Below are 23793 nucleotides of genomic sequence, written 5' to 3'. Positions count from 1 at the left end.
GCCCGGACGGGAGATAAGATATTGTTCTTCTTGTTTACATTGGGCCTCACTATGGCACTGGAGGAGGCAGCAGACAGATCGGTATGGGAGTGCGATTGAGAATTAATGTGGCCTGCAACAAATTCCGTTGCAATTTCTGCCCAGCACCGACCTGATCCCATCACTAGTCATATCTTCTCCTTTCTGCATTTTGCAGGGATGCCTCACTTCATGATTCCTTGGTCTGCTCTCCTGACCCCAACCGCCATTCTCCAGATGCTGCTTGACTGGTTGAGTTCTTCCAGCATTTTTGATTTTGTTTTATATCTAACTTAGGTATAACCTACATCATGAGAGGACTCGTAGAAAATTAATTGAGGAGAAATCATTTGTGCAGTGTAAGTGATACTCCTACACTTTTGGCAGCTACTTTATTTCCAGTTCTCTGTTCCAATGGCAGAAGCAATGTCAAGCATTTTCTACTGATTCTTTTCGGTTGGTTGCTTTTTACATTCATAGCACACTTTCTAATGAGTAAATGCAACAAAAGAACCAAAGAATATTGTTCTGCAGTGAAAGTATTTATACAAAATTTGCACCCAACTTATATTTCAATAGTTTTACCTAGGAATTATGGAAGGTCTTTCAGAATTTGTAAAATTCTGTCATCTATAACAGTATAATAAGTGCTAATCATTACATAAAGCAATTATGATTCTGTACACTGTTGAATAGCTTTCTTTAAATAAAACTGTATACAGGTCTGACATTCCATAGTTTTTTGTGGGATGTGGGCATCTTCAATGAGGCCAGCATTTATTACTCATCCCTAACTGAGCACGAGAAGGAGGTGATGAACTGCCAACTTGAACTGCTGCAGACTCGGGGTTAAAAGATCTCACACGGGGTGCCATTAGGTTGGAATTTGACGCAGTGAAGATAAAGGGTCCACACTAAGTTTGCAAGTGAGAATGGAAGCCAACTTGCAGGTAATAGCATTCGTATGCCCCTGCTTCTCCTCTGTGCTGGAGAAGTTGCAGATTTGGAAGGTGATGTTGCAGAAACCCTGAAGTTGCAATGGACCCTGTAGCTAGTACACATTTCAGACCCAGTGTGCCTGGGTGGAGGGAAGGAATGTTCTCAGTGGTGGATTATGTCTACTTTGTCTCTGGATGATATCAAGCTTGTGTGTTGTTGGCGCTGCTCTCGTTGTAACAAGTGGCAAGTATTTCATCAGACTCTGATATATGCCTTGTAGGGGGTGGAAATGCATTGGGGGTGTTAGGAGAGAAATTACTTACAGCAGGACACCCAGCCACTGATCATGTCGTTTTTGGTCAAGGATGACTTCCAGCATGTTGGTGGGTGAGAAGGGTGGGGAGATTGGGAATGGTTGTGATAAAGCAGTTGAATGTTAAGAGGATATGGTTAGTCCCTTTTCTGTCAGAGATAGTGTTTGCCTGGCACCTGTATGATGTGACTGTTACTTGCTCTTTACTAAGCCAAACCTCTATGATGCCCAGGTCTTTTTCCATGCAGACACCAACCATTTTATTAACAAAATAGTGCGAATAATACTCAGGACAAGTGACAGTGAACATCTCTAGGACTGAAATGACAGGCCTCCGATAATGACAGACATCTTCCCTTGTGCTCGGCGTGACTCGCTAGTGCCCAGGCAAAGTATCATTGTAATGTCATAAGAGTTTTATGCCATTTGGCATAGTTGGGTCTGTAACCATTAATGTGAACATTTGAAGAATAATCTATTGAAAGTATTGAAATAAGTAATCCAATATGCTATTCTTTAAAAACATTGTCACATCAATGCTCCAAGGCAGTATTGCTTCCAGATTTAGAACATATTTCTACCAGCTGTTAACAGCGAGTGCCAGAATTTCTTTTACTGTTAGCACAAGGTATCTACCACCATGAATCTGAAACACTGGATAAGTATAAAACTGGCACATTGGTCCTGTTGGCTGTTTACCCAAATCTACACATGGATAAATGGAGCTAAAAGTTGTCCAATCAAACAATCTGCACTTGGCAAAACAGAATTGTAGGCAGGAATCACAATCACAATTCATAGATGCTGATGAAAATCATATTGTTACAGAGTCAATTTTGACCTTTCTACAGTGCTAGCTACTGAAAAAAAAACCTTTTGCAATATTTTTCTGCCTCTTCCAAGAGATATTTAAAGATCTGAAAACAACTTAGCATGGGCCCCATATCTAAGGAAAGATGTGCTGGCTTTGGAGAGGGTCCAGAGGAGGTTTACAAGAATTATCCTGGTGATGAAAGGGTTGATGTAAGAGGAGCATTTGATGGCTCTGGGTCTGTACTCACTGGAGTTTAGAAGGATGGGGGGAATGTCACTGAAACCTACTGAACATTTAAAGGCCTGGATAGACTAGACGTTTCCAGTAATGGGACATTCTGGGACCAGAGGGCACAGCCTCAGAATAGAAGGATGTCCCTTTAGAACAGAGATGAAGAGGAATTTCTATAGCCAGGGTGGTGAATCTGTGGAATTCATTGCCACAGACAGCTGTGGAGGTCATCAATGACCCAAGTCGTTGGGTATATTTAAAGCGGAGGTTGGCAGGTTAGGATAGGATAGTAAACGTGTCAAAGGTTACAGGGAGAAGGCAGGAGAATAGGGTTGAGAGGGAAAAATAAATCAGCTATGTTTGAATGGCGGAGAAGATTCAAGGGGCTGAATGGCCTAATTCTGCTCCTATGTCTTATGGTCTTATTAAAACAAGGAAAAAGAAGCAAAAGAGGGATAGTCATTGGTGACAACCGGTCACTGATGGCCAAATGCAAAATGCAGTCCAAAAGATAATGGGCTAAACTGTGCTGGTTCTATTCAGCTGCTCTAATGCAAGTTAAGTCCAGTTGTCTCTCTGTTCCATCCATGAACTCAATGTGCAGTCTAATGGAGGAAACTTGTAATGGTGGGATACCCCAGCTTTATAATTGGAAATCCAGCTCTCCCAGTTCTACACTATTCAGACCGAGCAAACAACTGCATTTCATGAGGGATTCTTGTTTTAAAGATTAGGAAAAATGGGTAAGTTATTTATTTTTTATATAAAAACAAAAACTACTGGAAACAGCAAATCAGGCAGCATCTGTAGAAAGAGAAACATATTAAATATTTTTATATTTTGCTTTTGGTTCTTCAGTTATTGCTGAATGTTTCCATGTTTTGCTCAAATATAGGTGACCCCCCCCCCCCAAAGTTACAGGGGGTTTCATTCCTGGAAAACGGTCCATATTGGAATATTCCGTCTGCACACATATCAAGAAATACAAGTTGAAAAAAATAAATCTTGTACTTATTTACTTTTTATTCCACATAAATTCTGCAAGAGAAAATTTTATTCTGAATCTCAAATTTTTGAGTAGTGATTTGCAAATTCCATAAGGGTGAACTTTCATTACTTGAACAGTCTGTAACACAGGGGGTTGGGGGGGGGGGGGGTGTGGGGGGGCGGGGGGGGTCTCACCTATAAATTATTATAAATTTAACAATTTACAGCAACTCAAATGATTTTAGAATTTAAAAAAACATTAAAACTCGTCTTCCCGCTTCCACTCCTCAACTTTCCCTCTGGACTAAGGCTTTCGGGGTGCTCCAGACTCAGAGATGCATCAGCTAAGACCCACTCACCACCAAGGCCTCACTGCGGATGCCTCATCTGCCCTCCTCATCCAGCTCAGCTAAATGTAGGAGGATGGGCAGTGTGATAGCAAGCTGCTTCCAGCTCAACTCAACCCAATGTTCTGCAATGCGAACACTACACCACAGGTGAAGTAGTTGAAGTTTATAGACTTAAGTTTACACATCCCCCAGCAGCATATTCTACCGTGCGTGAAATCAAGGTGAAATGTCATCCTTGATATTCCACTGGAGTTGGGCTACATCAAGAGCGTAACGATATGGAAATTCATCTGGTTGAACATTCATCCTTCTGTCTCTTCTTTGTATAATTCAGGTTTTGTGATTGCTTTACTTCACGAGCCCATTATTTGGGGCTGAATGATAAATGTTTGTGTTGGCTTCAAACAATGGGAAGGCACCATCAGATGTACTGATTAATATCGCCATCACACTGATCTCTAAGACTAGATGCATAGACAACCTATCAGACTGCTGCGGACACATAGCACCCAGTCTTAAACTATGTTTGTGTGGAAGTTCTCCTGAAGGATATTGTACAAAGCAAAAAGACCTCCTTTGGAATAGAAACAGAGAATAAAACCAGCTGAGAGGTCTTGAAAGTGATTATTCAATCCTACCAATTCCACCGTTCTACGTCCTGCTTCTCAACAGGAGAGAAAGACAGCCAAACAAGGTAAGGGGAAGCTCTGGCTTCCTACAAGGCACTACAAGATATATAGTTTTCTTAAGAAAATCCTGCAGATGCTCAGAATCTGAAATAAAACATAAAGTGCTACAAATACTCAGCAGCCTCAGACACGATCAGTGGAGAGCGAGACAGGGTTAACTTTTTGGGTCAATCAGAACTGGCCGATTTCATCCACCTGTGACATTTACTTTATTTCTCCCTCCACAAATGTTGTCTGTTCTGCTGAGTATTTCCAACATTTCATTTTACATTTGCTTCTTATGCTGACTTCCATTCCATTCTCTCAAAATTCCTAAGCAATTTACAGGCAATTCCTTTTACAAGGTTATTCCTCAACTGCAGGCAATCCTTCACTCACAAACTATCAGCTTAGAAAAAACGTCACATATAATCAACAGTCCTAAATTATCATGGAGATCTACTGATTTGCCACATGGAGTGCCACAAGACACCACACGAGATGTCTCACAACTTGCCCTGTTTCTCTGGGGTGCCACTGGGGTCCTGATAAAGAACTTGGGGGCAGGAATTTTGACATGGCCAGTTTTGCCAAATGCACTAGTCCAGCCTCAAGGTTTTCCATTTGTTAATGCTGATGGAAAGAATCCGCAGACTTGAAGTGTGAAATGTTAAAAAAAAGTGCTCCTAGGATGTGACAAGAACACACCTGGTAGTTAAGGGGCCTTTAGGGAAAATGATCATGAATTTAATCCCAACATTGAAAGTAATGTAGTTCAATCTGACCAAAGCAAACTGCAAAGGAATGACTTGTGCTTGGCTATGGTAGATTGGGAAACTATTTTATAAGATATTACAATAAAGAAGCAATGGCCAAAACATAAGACCATATAGTTTATGAAGAATATATTTCCCTTTAAGGCACAAGAACTCAACAAGAAAAGTGGTTCAGGTGAGGTTGACAAGAGAAGTTGAAGATATCATGAGGGTAAAGGATAAGAGCGGTGAGCCTGAGAATTGGGAAAATTTCAGACCTCAGCAAAGGAGCATCAAGACATTGGTGAGGAAAGGGAACATAGATTGTATGAATAATTCCTAGCAAAAAAAAATTCTAAAAGCTCCTGTCGATATTTAAAGAAGAAAATTCAGCTAACATTATTGCTGCTCACTTACAGGCTGGGAAAGGAGAAATTATATAAGGGGGATAAGGAAATTGCAGAGCAATTAATCAAATAATTTGTGTCTCTCTTCATGAATGAAGGCATGGAAACCTCCCTGAAAATAGTGCAGAACAGCAGCTCTGGAGTGAATTAGCAGCTAAAACAAATTAGCATTAGTAAGAAGTAGTATTGGCAGGATTAATTGAATTGAAAGCCAATATATCTCTAGGACCCGATGACCAATGAGGAGTGATTAAGCAGAGTAGGCTAATATTCTCTCGTGTTTTGAAGAATGAGAGGTGATCTTATTGAAGCATATGGGACTTGACAGGTAAGATGCGAGGATGTTATTTCCTCTGGCTGGGGTGTCTCAAATCATGGTCTCAAAGCAAGACCAATCATTCAGGATTGATTTGGGAAGAAATCTCTTCACCCAGAGGGGAGTGAATCTTTAGAATACTCTGCCCAGAGGGGCTTTGGAGGCTCAGTCTCTGAATATATTCAAAATAGAGATTGGCAGATTTTTGTATATAAGGGGAGTCAAGAGAAATGTGCTTGGGACAAGTTGCAATATGTTAATGGACAAGCAGGCATAAGGGCTGAAAAACATACTCCTCTCCTATTTCTGCTCTCCTTATGAACACCAAAATCTTTGATCTTGAATTATGTCATTCTCTCTTTCATTACAGGTACAGATGAAGTATTGCATGCGTCTGTAATGAAAGAGAGGATGCAAATACTCGAGTTTTACTTTATCTCTTGAAAACCAAATCTGACTTTCAATTTTTGCATCCTCTTTACAGGACATGAAATGTCAAATTTCAGCCTGCTTTCCCTTTTTTGAATTAGAAGTCAAAGCAACCTTCCTGTTGTAGTCATTATTAATTGTCTGTGCCCATAATATGTAAACTTCCTGCCACCCCTTTGATCAGTATGGAGCCTGGTGCTCAAAAGATTGCTTTAAACTCTTTCTTTTCTTGATGGAACGAAATGTATCCGAACTGCTGACCCTAACTCATGACCAACGGCATATAACTCAAGAAAGACAGATAATGTGGACGAGGGGATTGCAATGAGTATGACACAAAGCATCGTGAGCAGTTGGAAGTAATACGCATCAGAAGTTATTACTGACTGATCATTCTGGGGGGGTGCAGATCCTGCAGTTAAAAGAATGACATTGAAGGCACCAAGCACTGCTGCAAGCTGGAGGAAACACAAAGAATACAATACTCTGAAAAGCAGTGTAAGGAGTTTATTAGCAGCGTATGCAGTATGTCAGAGGGTCGGTTAACTGGATAGTAGAGTTTTCATGAAGTATGTGGCCATTCCAGGAATATTTGTTTGGAGCACTTTGCAATAGGCCCCAAAATCATTCTTTGCATTCTGCAAGGATGGTCAGATATCTTCCATGAAGGCCCTGCTTGCCAAACCGAAAAGGCTGTCTCTTCCAGTTTAGCCAGGTTTACTGAGTGGTTGTAAACAGATATCACACATGACTAGGATTCAAAGCTCAAATTTGCATACAGTCACCAAGGGGAAGTGCATGCTGAGAAGCAACAGGCACAAACAGATGAGTTTTGCGCCACTAAGAATTTTTTTGCATACTGATGTAGCCCTTGGGGAAAATTGGGATTGCCTTTGAGTAAGTGGTGAATTCATTGATGAGAACAGGGAGCTCCCAAGCAACTGAGACTTAGTGGTGGAAAAGGATAAGAAGCAGACAGGACAATTCATGCAGTGATCAGATACAGCAGTCAGAAAGGGAAGTCTATCTAATAGAATCGGCACGGATGTGTTTAACAACCAGCAGTCAGTTGTCTTCTGCTGCTTCTTCAAGTTGTATTAGCTGTTGACTAAAGGCATTACTTTCCAGAAGGCCTTTCTGAAGGCAAAATTGTACGGTATGAATCACAATGATCATTAACTCTATGGCAGACTATACTGCATGACACTGCCAGGGTCAATTAATCAACAGTGGGAGTTTCCAATAATTCTGCTCATTTGCAGGTATCTAAGGTGTCTCCAAAATTCGTTAGGATACAATAGATATAATAGGCACATTTTGAAAGGTTTTGAATGTTTTTTGAACTGGCTGCTGTGCCACAATGGAACTTGAACATGAATTTGTATATTTTTAAAAGCTTGTTTTCCACCACTTAAATGCAAGTTACTTCAAAGGAGGTGATTTGGCATTAAGTACTTTTCTTTATACTAAATCTAATTTTAGCTCAATTAATCAAACTTAATTAACCAGTGAATCACTCTTAAAAATATTGAAGTATATTCTTAAAACAATTTTCTGTATTTTAAATGGCTGTCCACTTGCATTGGTTTATAACTGGATTGTGATTGGCAATGAATTGAATTCTAAAACACCTCTTAAATAACAATTGATAACCACAATGCTAGGAGGGGATGACTAGGAGGGGAAACTGGGAGAGGAAAACACGTTGCACTGGTAAGATGGAAACAATAGAATCTGGGATGAAATACATCACTACCCATCCATCATCTCAGCTACAGGTACCTCTGTCAGTTCGGATAATTCATCGAATTGATTCACGTTACTGAAGCTCAATTATTCTTCCATGTCTCAGCACAGAGCCAAGTTATTGCATCACAGTGCTAAAATGCTGCATCATAGTGTCAACATCAAAGCAGCTATTTTCTGTGCTCTATTATGAATAGGCCATCAGCATCCATTGAACAGTTTATGCAAAAGCTGGTGCAGCACTCAAACTGGCCAAACCGCTCAAGCCTTCTGTTATTAAGAGTTTTCCCTACCATCTTACACTGCAGTGCTGGCACTCTGCCAAGACAAGGCCAACAACAGAACCTGCAATGTTCCTTTTATCTTCTTGCAGAAATATCTCCTGCAATTTCTGATTCCTAATTGCAGGCTTCAGATGTGGGGTATGTGGAAGTTTGCTCAACAATAGGAAAAAAAAATTGTCATTTTTAACTAGAATGTGTCAAATTCATGCATTGTATTATGAAAATTGAACTATCTTTCTTCTTTCTTCATACATTTGTAATTGTTAAAAAAAAATCTGGAATGTTAACAAAGACATTTTACATACCAGTGCATGTTCTGCTCAGGGAATTGTACTGATAGCCACTTTTACAATCACAGCGATAGCTCCCAGGTATGTTCTGACAGACTTGTCCTTCACCACAGCGATGCACTCCGCTCTGACATTCATCAATGTCTGTGCAAACAAAGGATTATAGGGTTCACTAAAGTGGAAAGACTAATTGCCTCCCCCGCCCACCCCCAGACCAGCAGTAAAATGTGTGTTCAAATTTTTAAAGCAGTTTGTCTACACATTTCAGAGGTGTTAGAAAAGATTTTTATATTTCTAAAGTGTAAAATGAGAATTGCAGCTGTTTAGATTCATGGTGTTATAAAATTTTCTTACCAATGCATTGAGAACCATCAGTACTAGCATGATATCCCCTTCCACAAGTGATGAAATTTCTTTGACAGGTGTAAGACCCAACGTTGTTAATGCAATTGAACCCCGGCTTGCAAGCCTGAGTTAATGTAGTGCATTCATTAATGTCTGTAATGAAAATTCATAAAAACAATTAATCTTTTTGTCCTAAAATACTTACCCCTCAAATACTAATATCAGTTCGTTAACCTTTAAATTGTTTAGTGAAAGGTTGAGCAAAGGCTCTCAATAAATGTTCAGATACTGACTGTTGTAAAAGTGATTTTATTATAACACCTTTCTAACAGCAATTATTAGTCCTGCTTTTCTTAAAAATTGCAATCTGCATGGGTATTTGGTGCCTCCTCTGTTATGATTTTATAATTAAGTATTTTATTTTGATTTCAGCACTTTATGTTATGTAACATAATTTATCATTGTGCGCGAATGCTTATATGGAAGCAATCAAAGTCTACAACTGCACTACAAGTATTATGCTCAAAGCAGGGCATGCAATACAAGACATTATGGCTTAAAATCCATAGGCAATGCATGGCAAGCCAACACATAATTTTTGTGCAAGGATCTGCCAGAACAAAATTCTATTGCGTATGACGTCCAAGGCATTATGCCAATAGGACAGCCTTTGTATGCTTAATACTAAGACCTTTACTCTAGTATTTACACTCTTCTATTCATTACAAAAAATACGTAGTTTTCAGACCTGACATAATGTGGTACACTTAAATGTTGCGCCACCCAGTAGAACTTCTTGGCCCACTGACAATTAAGTTTTCTCCAAGTGTTTTAATTATTTTTGGAAGTGTAGATTTAATCTATGCAATAGAATGGACATATTTCATATTAGTTACTATTATTATTCTAGAAAAGTTATACAAATGGATAGAATTTGTGGGTTATTCTATGGTCTGCCTGCTATTTAATGTGGTAGTATCCAGCTGCGATCATGCATGTGCACCTCTGATGTTAAAAAGCTCACTGCATGAATCAAAGACATAATGCAGCATCACCTGCAATGCAGTTAACTCATAAATATTAGCATGCAATTAATGACAAATATTTGTCCAAATCCAGTTTTTTTCTCCACAAACACCAACTGATCCTAAGGGAAAGTTATGATGCAGAAACTGCCTGGAAAACATGTCAAAGCTCTCAGAACTCTGCATGAACAATTACTCTGGATTTTTTCAGCAGAATTTAGTTAAATTGATACTTGCAACGGATCAACAATTGGTTCCTACTTTATGCATCAGAGTATGGACTGATATTAAGCCAGCCAGGCAGTGGAAATTAGACGTCACAGCCTCTCTTCAAAGCTGCAGCATTTTCTGCACCTTGAATAGCCGAACCAAATCCAAGGTGCTTCCCTCTAAATTAACACATGCTGAATGCAAACATTATCTGTTGCTAGCCCACCCTCCCAACCTCACCACAGTGTGAAATGAAAATATGCTTAACATTGCTCAGAATTTGACTAGATCTCAATGATGAACTCAACAGATTTCCTTTCATTAATAATAGTAATATTATTCCCTATGATCTAAACATAGATAATTTCAGAATTTGTTTTAAGGTTTTAAGATTTCATAATTTTTCTGAAATTAATGCACACATTTCATGGCAAGCATGGAACAAAATAATGGTGTGGTATTAATAGGAATCATCCACCCAAACACAGCAGCAAAATCCTCCATCATCAAACTAGCTTTACAAATCAGCTACAAAGGCTTTTATTTATTCTGATTATTGCAGCCTTCTCATGAACTTATGCCTCCTCTTCTGTTACATTTGTCAATTTCCAGAGCTCTAAGCCTCAGTAAGATGCCATACTATTTCAGCAGTTTATTGCTTTGAGGAATTTGTTTCCCAATCACAATATATCAGTTTTGAAAAATATTTTTTTTAAAATAGGATGATTTAGACACTCTAATCGTGGGAAAAATGGTGGAGCTGCTTGTAACCTTTTCATTACATTTAAAGAATATTGAACTTCAAATTAGATTAGAATTAAGACATAAGATGAGCTAATATTCTGCAAGAAAGGATTCCAGAAACATTTATTCACCAGGTTAAAAATATGAAATGATAAAGAGTCCTATGAAGTCATGAGAATGGACAGTTCTCCTCTGTCCTGCTTCAGCATATTTTCCCAATTCAATTTTTAAGAAGGCAGAGCATCAAAAGTTGCACACAGAGGGTTAACAGAACAGAGCTGCAGCTCAGGGATTTAAGCTGACAGAACTATTTGAATTTTCAAAGCCCTAATATATTAAACAAGATTCAATTTTTAATTAATCATGTTTCTTCATAATATTCCTTTTAAAAGCTGTTGTCAGAAAGTCAATTACCATGGCAGTTGCCTTGTGGGTCCTGCAGAAATCCCTCAGAGCAATGCACTTTTGGAAGACAACGGAATGACCCTGGAGTGTTCTGACATTCATAATTTACTGCGCAGTTGTGATTGCCTTGCTCACATTCATTGATATCTGAAAATGGAAAAAGAGAGCGTCAGCATTCACTGCTCTGCACCGTGCTGATCACGAAGAGAAGCAGTGCCATGTTATCTAATTCATCAGGCAGAGGGATAAAAGCTGAAGAATTACTCAGTCCTATCAGAGTATGTCCTTACTCAGACACACAATCACTGAAAGTAGCACAGAAATAATTTTTTTTCTTAAGCAAAAGCACCAAATCGTGATGGATTTTTACAGCTAAAAGTTCTTCTGTCTGAGTTTATTTACTGTCATGAATATTAGTAGGCAATCTATGTTAGCTATTTGATATTTTCTCTACTATACATTTCTACATCCAGCATATATAGGAAACTGTACGTTTTTATGCATAGCAATCAAATTGGCCAGTTCATGGGTGACATTTCTTAATGGTATATTTTTGGGACGATCAGTAATTATAGTGACCACTACCCCTGCCCGCACCCCTTCCCCATGGAACAGTGATCTAATCCTATTCCAGTTTTGTCAATTATCAGTTGGTTTTGTAGTTAGGCCATCCAACCACAAGGGGGAGTAAGCACCCTATTTTGAAAGTAAATGTGACTGCAGGGCATCCTGCTAGAGTAATTACTACAAGTAGAATTGGGATACAAGCTTAAGTAAAATCATTAAGTAAGCTTCTGGCTGACTATTGATTATACAGTATGGAATGTAGGTGACCAAACCAGAGAATTTAATACTCAGCAACAGTTTCACTGCTGCATTAAAAATTATATGCTGCTTGATGGCATAGAACAGAATGTTTCTGCATGATTCAAGGCTAAAAGTCTCATACATAGCTACACTTATTTTTACAGTTAACTTCAATAAAGTTAAAGTGTCCACCATTCTATCAGTCCTAGGTTACCAAGGGGACAAACCCTGGAAATTAGCCAAACCTTGTTATCACATGGGAATAATTTTAACTTCGCCTGTGGAGCAGAAATGAAGCAGGAAGCAGTTAAAAATTAAGCAGCCCCATTCCCAACAATTCATGGTTTTATCACCACTGATAAAACCATCAGCTGAAACATCCACAAGGCTCAGGCATACATGCCAATCAGGATCCTGTGAAAGTTAATATGGCCCCACTGAAATTCTGCTTAGATCGTGCACTGGGAAGATTCTCCCACCAGACTGATGCAGGCTCTCAAATTCTTAATTCAGAATTTGACAGGCACTAACATTCAAGCTGCTAACTGGCTAGGAGAAGAAAGAGGACTTTCAGCTAAGTACAAAAAATTTCTCTACAGTCTAGAGCTATTCCCCTCCTGAGCAAGATGGCCTACAATCGTCAGAATCATCTTTACATAAATGATGGGAAGTCCTCAACCTGAAATGTTAACTCAATTCCTCCCTCCACAGATGGTGCCTGTCCCACTGAGCATCTCTGTTTGTATCTCATATTTTCATAATGCCCCATAAGTTTTCAGGTCCCAGAGAATCTCCTGCTTTGTCCTTTTTGACAAGGTTCCATAATGTAGCTGATTACTGGGATTTGTTTGACAGGGCAATATTCATCTGCATTGGATTTATTTTGCTTTTTGTGGAGAGGACACACTGAGCACATTATTGGGGAAACATCAAGAGTTGTTGGTGATCTTAGATGGATCAGCTGGGCGTGGGGCTGGTTCTGGAGATGAAGCTGGGATATTGTCAGAGTCAGGAAGCTCTGCTGTGCCCGTTACATTCGGCCTTTGATGGATGTCCCAGGGAGTGAATCAAAGTAAAGGACCGTAAGATGGCGAAGGTCTCAGTATGGGGCTTATGGGAATCATGCAATTGGCTGATAAGAGATCAAACATATGAATAACATTTCAGATCGTGGTGAAAACCCATATCACCTCAGAAATACCCAGCTTTGAGCTGATAGATTTGTTCTTTTTATTTGAATTGGCAGAATGCCAGTGGCAGACTGCTCCAGGGAGAATGTCCTCAGTGTGGATAGAACTTGTTCTGCTCAATGAGTGTGGTGCCTACTCCTATCATTATTATCACAGACAGAGACTACCAGATACTGCAAGCCCAGTCTAGCAATTGTAGTCTTGGTCAGCTCAATTAAGTAATCACCAAGCTACTCTTGGTGATGGATAGTGCAGTAATCAAGTTATTGGTGCCTTTAATGCTTCCTGCTACTGGTACCCCAGTAAATATGGTAATAAGATAATAATTTTAAACTCAGTTCAGATTCAATTTAAATTTATTATCTAATGGGATTAACCTTGAATTCTCTGGACTATTTAGTCCAGGCCTCAGGATTTCATGCAGCTACCATCCACAGGGAATATGTATTTGGACAGAACATGTAAAGTCACAGATTAAGAAAATTAAGTATCAAAGTACTTCTTATATATATATCAAACCTTGACAATAATCGTCCACTTGTTGAAAGCCTGGTCCACAAGTAATCATCTTCTGACATCTAAAGGAGCCAATTGTATTTATACATTTTTCTCCATATTTGCATGTCTGGGAGACTGTTAAACACTCATTAATATCTGCAGGAAAACATTATAATACATGACTATCACATTGTCAAGATACTGATTTTCAAATTTTCCATGTAAACCAATAAGAAATAAACATGAAACCTGCCAATGAAATGTGTTTGTTGATTTACTGAAATTACGTGCAAAATATGTATCCCAAACCCACAAAAACAAAATATTAGAAGTCTGAAAGAAAAATGCTGGAAATTTCATCTAAATGATATTTCATCAAAATCTATTCCAAAGTATTAATTCTGTTTCTCCCCCCACAGGTACTGCTGGACCTGCTGAGTGTTTCCAGCTTTCTCTGCTTTTGTTACTGAATCCACAAATCTGAAAAAGAGAATTCTATAAAAAAAATGCAAAATGGAAATTATTCAAGAGAGAGCTGGTTTGCAGTGTGGGAAAACAGATGGTCACTGAATTTCCTGGAATCCTTGCTCAATCTCAATGATATTATCCAAAGTCTCATGGAACTAAGTAATTTATACATCGTTGAAATGTAACGGTGCAGAATAACTCTTTTGAGTATTAAATGTCTTTCAGCGCTTGTAAACCTGTTAATCACCAAAGATGACTTGTACAAACTATTGCCATCTGCAAGGATGGATCTGCCACTCCCATGAAGTTTCTAGCTGAGATTCCCAAAAGCCCATGACAATGAAGTAAACATTTCACCTTTTGGAAACTTTGGCTTAAAAAAGAATTGATCTGGGCAATGGACTGGGGGTTAATGTGGCAATTGCTATTTCTGGCTGACTGGTAAATGATAAACTGTTTCCTAATGTTTTGGGTTATCTAACATATAAGAGATGAAACTCTATAGGTGGGGGAGCAGTCAAAATTCATTAATCTATTGATTCAGAAATATCTTGACCATGATGTATTCCAATAGAACCATACAGCACAAAACAGACCCTTCGGCCCACCATGTTGTGCCATCATGTTGAACTTCGTGCTGTAATATAAACAGTGAATGTTCGAACTCAGGTCAGGCAGCATCCACAGAGGACCAGACAACATTTAACATTATCTCTGTTTCTCTGTCCACAGATGTTGCCTGATCTGCTGAGTATTTCTGGCATTTTCTGTCTTTATTTCAGATTTCCAACATTCAGTTTTTTTGGAATTTCAGATCATAAGCAGTGATTGCTTCATTCAATTTCTGCCTTTATTTACATGATAGGCACCCAGTATTTTATTGGCATTATTCCAAACGCATGATGCAATAAGGGAAATGACATTAGTGTTAGGGTGAATTGAAGTGACTGGTCTAATTTCCCAACAGTCAGGACTTAACCAAGAAATGTGTGAAAGTATAGCAAAACATAGCCAAAATCAGACATTATGAGCTATTTATGCCAAAAAGAGTCCAGAAAAAGATTTTCTCATCCAGTTTCTAGGCTTTAGCCTGTCTAGAGTTCCATGTCTGTTGATGTTATATTATAATTTTTTTGCACATATAACCAAGTTGTGTTTTACTTCCACACGTTGCCTGTTGTGCCCCAGAACACATGCATGTACCTCTGTGTGCATGCACATGGAAAGTATGCTTAAGCAGTTGATATAACTTAACTATTAGATTCAGTCAAAAATAACCTGGCATAGATAAGGAAGGAATGCAATGTTTTTAAATGCATTTATTTGTGAATCTGAAGAATGCATCAGTCAGCATGGACTCAGTAAGCAGCCATCTGGTATTAAAATCTCTTCGGGCTGTTTGCAGAGCAACTTCAGATAATACAATGATAATGAGCTTGGGGGCAGAATGAACTGTTGATTAGGTTGTAACATTAAACATGAGTGCTTGTCTGACAAAGGAAGGCAGAAAATAAAAAATGAAAGGCAATAAACATGCAATCACTGGTCCTTTGTTTGAAGCACATGTATGCAAAACTGGAAAGGTTAATGTTGACATGTTTCCAAATCACAGTCAAGCATCATAAACATTCAATTCTTGTCCAGTAATTTGTGAAATAATGATGGTGCCAGTTTTCCATGTGGCTGATAACAAATGTATAGTTCTGAGAAGAGCTTTCTGTTATGCTTAATTTGTTTTTTTTAAATGACCTTGTCCTTGGAAGAAAGCAACCAAAGCTGTCAGTTACTTCATAGAAACACTATGCTAATAAAAGGGCACAAAATCTTCATTCTGCAGCTAAAACAACCATGGAATTAGGAATTGCATTGCAGCATTTCTCATTTAAGGAACAGAAAAATATTTGTAGCTTGCTTTTGTTGAACTTGGCTGAGAAGAATTTACAATGCAGAGGCAAATGAACCCCTTCTCAGCTCCTTTGTGAAAATAATTTTGCAAGTCTGCTGCAATGTCAAGTTGATTAAAACCAGATGGGTGGCCAGAGTACTGTGATTTCCGCACCGTGAGGTTGCAGCCATTCCTCCACATGGACTACAACTCAGATAAACTCTTAGCTCCTACAAATGAAGTTAATGCATCTCACTGGCAACCCAGTTATAACATTTTCCTATGCTAAGTAAAAGCCCACATAATATTGCTTCTACCACAAAATGTAAACCCGAAACTTTAAATCGCCAAAAGCCACACACGGTGTTTCAGTTCCTTATTCAAGTTCCAATTTCATTTGATTCCTGTTTAGTAATGGGCGAAATAATGAATCATTGGTTCTTGTTCTCCATATGGTTAACATTTCTGAACGCTCATCTGGTATTAATCAACCTGGAGTTACAGCAATATTAGAAATTCATTTTTACTCAGGTACTTGTGAAGAGATATTAATGCACATTACCAGTATGCATTTTTATTTTGTTAGTTATGCTGCAATTCAACCTATGCATGATCAAAATGATAAACTTTAGTTTTATTCTTGTACATCTATGACAGTAAATTTTAGCATATTTATAATCATCAGTGCAGCTCGGAATGTATACAAATTCCTTTACTTGCCATTAAATTAACCCGCATTTAGGATCAGTCTGAGAATCATAGAAACATACAACACAGAGATGGGCCCTTTTGGCCCACCTTGTCCATGCTGACCATGGTGCCTATCTATGCTAATCCCATTTGCCAGCATTAGGCCTGTACCCGTCTCAGCCTTTCCTATCCAAAACCTGTCGAAACTTCTTTAACTGTTGTAATTGTATCTGCATCCACCACCTGCTCTGGCAACTCACTCCAGATTTTCATCAACCTCTGTGTGAAAAACTTGCCCCTCAGAACTCTTTTAAATTTCTTCTTCAACCTGTGCCCTATGGTTCTGGACTCCCCTGCCCTGGGAAAAGGATTCTCAATATCTATCTTGTCTATGCCCCTCAGAATTATATAAACCTCTATCAGGTCACCCCTCAGCCTTCTACATCCCATTGAGAATAAACCCAGCCTATCCAATCTCTCCAGAGGGTCTCCTCCTTATGGTCAATGGATTTTATAAGTAAATAGTTATCAGTGAAACATGCATGAACCACTTCAAATGTATTGAAACTGCCATTGCCCTTACCAATTGATTCAGAGATAAAATTTGTGGTCTCATAAGAATAATATAAATTGATTGATTAGTCAATCTTTTTAATTAAGATTTGTAGCAAAAGGATTGAATAAATGACAGTGATAAGTTACAAGTTTTTATTTCTAAGGCAATCTTCATTCATTCATGATTTTATCAAATTTTAAGTTGTGTTGGCAACCATTCACAGGAATGTTTATCATAGTTCCATTAGAAAGAAAACCTTGCATTGGGGACAGTGTGTGAATCTAAAGTTAGGTCATGAAGGCAGATGAGGGACTACACATTTTGGTAGATGTTTTAAGGCATTATCAGGAGTAGATATAAGGTTTAACATTGTAAAGTTTTATCAGGAGCACGTGTTATGGGCTGGATTGTGCAGCTCCTCAGCCAATAGTTCCATTACCATCAGCAGCTACAGTGGGCAGGTCAGCTCATTCCTGGCTTCCAAGCCCGCATACAGCAACATGGGAGTCAGAAATGAGTGGAGGGAAGGGGGTGTCTGATGCCACCTCCCATTTCAATGTAGGATTCAGCACTGAGACCGGGGATGGAGCACAAACACTGAGCAGAGAGACAGGAAGCTCTGAGTATCCAGCACCTCAGCTACATGCCAAGGATGGCTGGAGGAGGCAGCACAACTCAAATCATTTCAATGGAGTCATCAACATAAACTGAAAAGCTAGCTGATTGAAGTGAGTTGTTTTTAATTTTACTTAATGTTTTCAATGAATTTCTAACATTTATTATTTTAAATTTTTATTAGTATTTAAGCTGTTTTGAAATATTTCTCAGTGTCTCCAATCATTAAAAACAGTAGCAAGCAACTCCAAGGCATTAACCAGTGAGATGTCAAAAAGCCATCAGGATGGTTGGGGCCCAGACTCCAAGATCTGTCACCCAAATCCTAGTTACTACTCACAGATTACTCTGCTTTGTGGGATAACTGTGGCGGTGAGGCCTCAAGGACAGCTGGAACCCAGGGGATGAAAGTAGTAACTTGGCTATGAGAAAACCCTGAGATGGCTGCAGGTCATATATATAAAATATTATCTGGAGGAGACTGAGCATTAAGCCTTGTAAAGCATTATCAGTCGATAGGATGTTGAGGCACTTAAAGCATTATCTGAAGTAGGTCTTACATTAGGTCATATGCAGCAATACCAGGTTTCACAAGCCTGAAATGCCTGAAAGATTAGTGTGAGGAGGTTATCAGAGTAAAACGTTCTTGATGTTGAGGTCAAAAATGGGGCCTATGAGTCCTTTGGCTGGATTGAGGAGAAAAACTTGCCAGTAAAAATATCAAGAGCTGATTAGCAGACACCAATTTTAAGGAAGCTAAACCGTAACACTGCCAGTGTCGAAAGAAACTGTAAGGAAAGCTTAATACAGCTTTCTAAATTAGCACAGGGAGAGTCCAGCAATAAGAGGTGAAGTTTCAAGATAAGGAATCAGATTTAGAACATTATTTAGAACAGAGATGAGGATAAATTTCTTTACACGAGGTTGTAAATCTTCGGAATTTTCTCTCTTGGCATGGTTGTATATTTAAGGCTCAAATTCATTGATTTTTGGACAGGAAGGGAATCAGAAGATTAAGGGATCAGGTGGGAAAGTGACGAGGCACATGGCCATATTGCCTGACAGAGCTGACACAGGGAGCAGTATGAATTCCTGATCTGGAGACACAAGACACTGCAGATACTGGAATCTGTCATCTGTTACTGATCTGTCATCTTATGATCTCTTGTCAGAACTACCAGCTGAAGAGGAACAGGAATGATCAAAATACCAGAACAAAACATTTACACAACAGCTTTAACAATCTCAGGTCATTTCAAATGTTTCACATCCACTAAAATGCAATCATTGTTGTAACATAGGGTAATTGAGCCTAGAAGGAAAGAAGTGCATCATCTCCACACTGCCTGTCATAACGTTGCTGGGAATCTTATCCATTATCACAATAATTTACGGCCATTTAGTCTGCAGCAGAAGATTGGGACGACCCCTGCAGAAATTCCAGACAGCTTGATAATTAAGTGAAGTGCAGACAACATTTCAGTGAAAGGTTATACGAAAGAAGGGAATTCTGGTCTTACCAACACATTTGTTGAATGCATTTGCGACAAAACCATTCTCACAAGTTATTATTGGGATACACTGGAATGATCCTTGAGTATTCTCACAGGAGTGTCCTCTTGAACAGTTGTGTGTGCCCAGTACACACTCATTCACATCTATATTATAAGTCATTGGAGAGACATTTACAAAAATTATGCATTCTTGGATGATTACAAAGAAGATATTTTCAAAGTATTTCTTTCTAATATATTGTCTACCTTTAGAATCTCCTGCAAAGAAGATGCCAACATAATAAGCGAGTAAATCTTCAGCATGCAAAAACATGGAGTGGAGCCATATTTCATGAGAGAGCAGTAGCAGTTTGATTTGGACCATGTGTGAACCACATTCTACTTTGCACAGTAGGTTCATGAACTTTGCTGCCTAGTTATTCAACATGGAGGGATCTCTTAAAGCGACAGCTCTTTCAACTTTGGGAGAGCTGTACCACTGAGTGTCAAGAGAGGGCATTTAGGTGGGGAAGGGGTGGAGCAGTAAGTCACTGATGGGGACAGTCACCTACAGATATCAAATGGCCAATGGGACATAATGTTAGGCACCCAGCAAAGAACAGTTATTATGGGGAACCTCAGCTAAGGTGATTGCTTTTTTGTTTGATGAATGATCTTGACTGAAAACATCACAACCCTGGCTAGCTCAATGGCCTTAGCTGTGGATTCATCCTTTAAGTAACACTGGAGCAGACATTAGCTGAAGGTCTTTTCCACTGTTTAAGGCCCCTGTCATTCATAAACCACCAACGCCAATAGAAAAAATATGCAAGTGACATTAATTATGTGTTTCTCATTGACTGACTTCATTGCACTTATCTAGTGGTCTCACAGACACCATGGAATTGGAACACAAAATACTTGATTTTGTTTCGTGACCAGGTCTTTGATAAAATTTGGTTATGAACATACAGTGCACTGATGGAATTCCAGTGAACTTTGACATCAAATTAACTAAAATCATCTCACTGTCTTTTTTTTACATTTTGCAGACAGTAAACATGCAATTTACCTTCACAGGAGGTCTGATCTGCCATCAGTCTATAACCAGAGAAACAGGAGCAAACTATATCCCTTCCAAGTTGAGTGCAGTAGTGCATGCATGGACTGGCATCTGTCATAAAGAAGCTTCATTTTAAAATTAGGCCAAAGACATAAAACATCTAAATAAACTCCAACCATCATCAGGATTACTCAAAGGAAAACTTTCTTCTGTTAGGACGAATCTATGGTATATTGTGGTGATAATTGTGCTTCACACGAGTTGTTTCTGATCAGGAACAACGTATGAGAATATAAGTTAGTATCTCTGGACATTTTCAGGACAGCTTAAGTTTAAGCCTTGATTTTAATTCATGGCATAAATTTGTCACGGGAACTCCAGAAAGGATATTAAGCTCACGGAGACACAAGAAATTCTGCAGATGCTGGAATCTGGAGCAATACACAAAAAGTGCTGGAGGAACCCAGCAGGTCAGGCAGCATCTATGGAGGGAAATAAACAGTTAAAGTTTTGGGCTGAGACCCTTCATCAGGATTGGAAGAGGGCAGAAGCCAGAATAAGAAGGTGGGGGGAGGGGGAGGAGCACACGCAGGCAGGGGATAGGTGAGTTCAGGTGATAGGCGAGTCCAGGTGAGAGGGGGAAGGTAGTGGGTGGGGGAGGGGAAGAAGTTGTATTAAGCTGAGAGGTGATAGGTAGAAGAGGGCAAGGGCTGAAGAAGAAGGAATCGGTAGGAGAGGGCAGTGGACCATGAATAAAGGATGAGGGAGGGGAGGAGAGGAGATGGACAGGTCATCAACGCAGGGGAAGGGAGCCATAGGAATAAGGGAAGACAAAGGAGTGGGGGAGGGAAAGAAAAATAAGTGGTGGGGTTACCGAAAGTCAGAGAAATCAATGTTAAGGCCATCAGGTTGGAGACTCCTAAGGCAGAATATGAGGTGTTGTTCCTCCAACCTACATGTGAAGCTCAGGACATTCAGAAACAAATGACTCTCTCATCTGATCCTGGGGGGGGATTCAGTCCTTGACTAAGCAGCAGGAACCAGATTTCAGGCAGTGGACAGTTACTGGCAGGGTCTTGCAAGAGCAGTCCTTGGCAATTAGGCAGGTCAAGGAAGGGAGAAGGATGAGCATGGAGATCATGGTTACTTCTCCGACAAGATAATCAAAGAAAAAATGTTGAGATCTCACTTTCTTGAACATCTACTGGATGTGTTTGGCACTAGCAATGGGTCATGACACGTTGAAATTACACTAGAGACCTTTGTATATCAAAGGACTCAATTTTTACACACTGTAGCTGTCAGTTAAAAGTGGTGACAGATGAACATGACACAACAGTGGTATTACACCAACATGGATGAAAGAATGCTAGTTTAACTGCCACTGAACCATTCTCAATAGATGAGATGTTAAAATAATAATTCTTTCCTGATCTCTTCCACTCTTGCAAGCACGTCAAGTTTGGTTTAATCTTTTTCTATTGTGATAGCTACATTTTCGATTGACTGTTCAATTACGGGTGATCTGGGGGAGATGGTGTGTAGCTGCCAAGAAGGTGAGGTTGGGTGGAAGACAGCACATCAATATAAAGTGATAGGAAGCAGTGCCAGGAAACACTTCCACTTATTTACCTTTTGCAGTTTTAGTATAAAACATCGAGACCTTTAAGCTTTTTCTATATCCATCAAAGCACACATTACACCCACAAGTTCCTGGGTGTCAACATCTCAGAGTTCCTATCCTGGGCCCAGAACATAGATGCAACCATGAAGAAGGCACGTCAGCATCTCTACTTTCTTAGAAGCTTAAGGAGATTCAGTGTGTCATTGAAGACTCTGACAAACTTCTACAGATGTACAGTGGAAAGCATTCTGACTGTTTGCATCACATCCTGGTATGGGAACTCCAATGCACAGGAACACAAGAGGCTACAGAGAGTAGTGGACATGGCCAATTCCATCACAGGTACAGCTCTCCCCACTATTGAGGACATCTACAAGAAGCAATGTCTCAGGAAGGTGACATCCATCATCAGGGACCCCCACCTTCCAGGCCATGCCCTTTATTTGATGCTGCCATCAGGCAGGAGGTGCAGGAGCCTGAAGACCCGCACCTCAAGGTTCAACACCTTTGTCCCCACTACCATCAGGTTCTTTAAACTGACCTGAAAAACCCTAACACCACATCAGGCTATATTTCTTTCTCTCTCTCAATTTACACTAGTGTCATTATGTTTTTTTTTTCATATAAGTTATGCATAATTTATGTCAATTTAAATTTGTGCTAACTTATGTTTGTCATGTTTGTAATGTACTGTGCTGTTGGTGCAAAAAGCTAATTTTCATGGCATTTATGTATATGTGTATGTATGCCAATGACAATAAACCTGAACTTGAACTTGAACACAATTTTTCCTAATGCCCTGCAAATTCAGCATGTTAGGTGCACCACAGAAAGTATCCTATCCAGGTGCATCACAGTTTGGTGTGGTAACTGCTCTGCCCAAGTCTGCAAGAAATTACAGAAAGACACTGCCCGCTGCCTCAGGAAACCAACCAACATAATCAAGGACCCCTCCCACCCCGGTCATTCTCTCTTCTCCCCACTCCATCAGGTAGAAGATGCAAAAGTTTGAAAACACGCACCACCAAGTTAATGGACAGCTTCTATCCCGCTGTTATAAGACACTTGAACAGCCCTCCTGCACAATAAAGATGAACTCTTGATCTCTCAATCTACTTCATCGTGGCCCTTGCACTTTATTTGTCTACCTGCACTGCACTTTCTCTGTAATGGTAACAGTAACATTATATTCTGCATTCTGTTATTGCTTTTCCCTTTGTGCTACCTCAATGTACTTATGTTTGGGATGACATGCAAAACAAAGTTTTTCACTGTATCGCAATACCTATGACAATAATAAACCAATTACCAATTACACATGTCCTACCCATTGCTTGATTTAAGGGAATCTTCCCCCCTCAGAACAAGAGATAATGGATCACAAATCGTCTTAATTTTGAATTTTTTCTCTGACAAAAATGAGCTCTCCAAAATGGAAGGAAAAAGACGATATTCCATTTTTGTGTGTTACTTTTACCATTCTTAGTTGGAACTTATAAAAATGACTTTGTTTCTTCTCTGATGTGTGTTTTACAGACATCCTTTCTGCAGCCTCTATGTACACTTTAAATCCAAATGACTGCTATGCCCATTAAGCTAGCTGCTAGCTGCAACTCAGAAGTGTTTCT

At 39.4% G+C, this 23793-nt stretch overlaps 1 protein-coding gene across 8 annotated transcripts in view; it reads right to left on the bottom strand.

Annotated features, from left to right (window-relative positions):
- The window catches only part of fbln2 (fibulin 2), a 176018-nt gene that overhangs the window by 27914 nt on the left and 124311 nt on the right, over window positions 1-23793 (bottom strand). For all 8 annotated transcript variants that reach the window (XM_052018568.1, XM_052018567.1, XM_052018569.1 and 5 more), the window contains 6 exons: window positions 20551-20652; window positions 19506-19643; window positions 13793-13927; window positions 11286-11423; window positions 8902-9045; window positions 8563-8691 (listed from right to left, as the gene is read on the bottom strand). In XM_052018568.1, coding sequence (XP_051874528.1) covers window positions 8563-8691; window positions 8902-9045; window positions 11286-11423; window positions 13793-13927; window positions 19506-19643; window positions 20551-20652 — 786 coding nt within the window. The remainder of the gene's footprint in view (window positions 1-8562; window positions 8692-8901; window positions 9046-11285; window positions 11424-13792; window positions 13928-19505; window positions 19644-20550; window positions 20653-23793) is intronic.

This window comes from Pristis pectinata, chromosome 6, assembly GCF_009764475.1.
Source record: "Pristis pectinata isolate sPriPec2 chromosome 6, sPriPec2.1.pri, whole genome shotgun sequence".
Lineage (NCBI taxonomy): Eukaryota > Metazoa > Chordata > Chondrichthyes > Rhinopristiformes > Pristidae > Pristis > Pristis pectinata.
The sequence above is the reverse complement of the archived record's forward strand: the minus strand, read 5'-3'. Positions and strand labels throughout refer to the sequence as shown.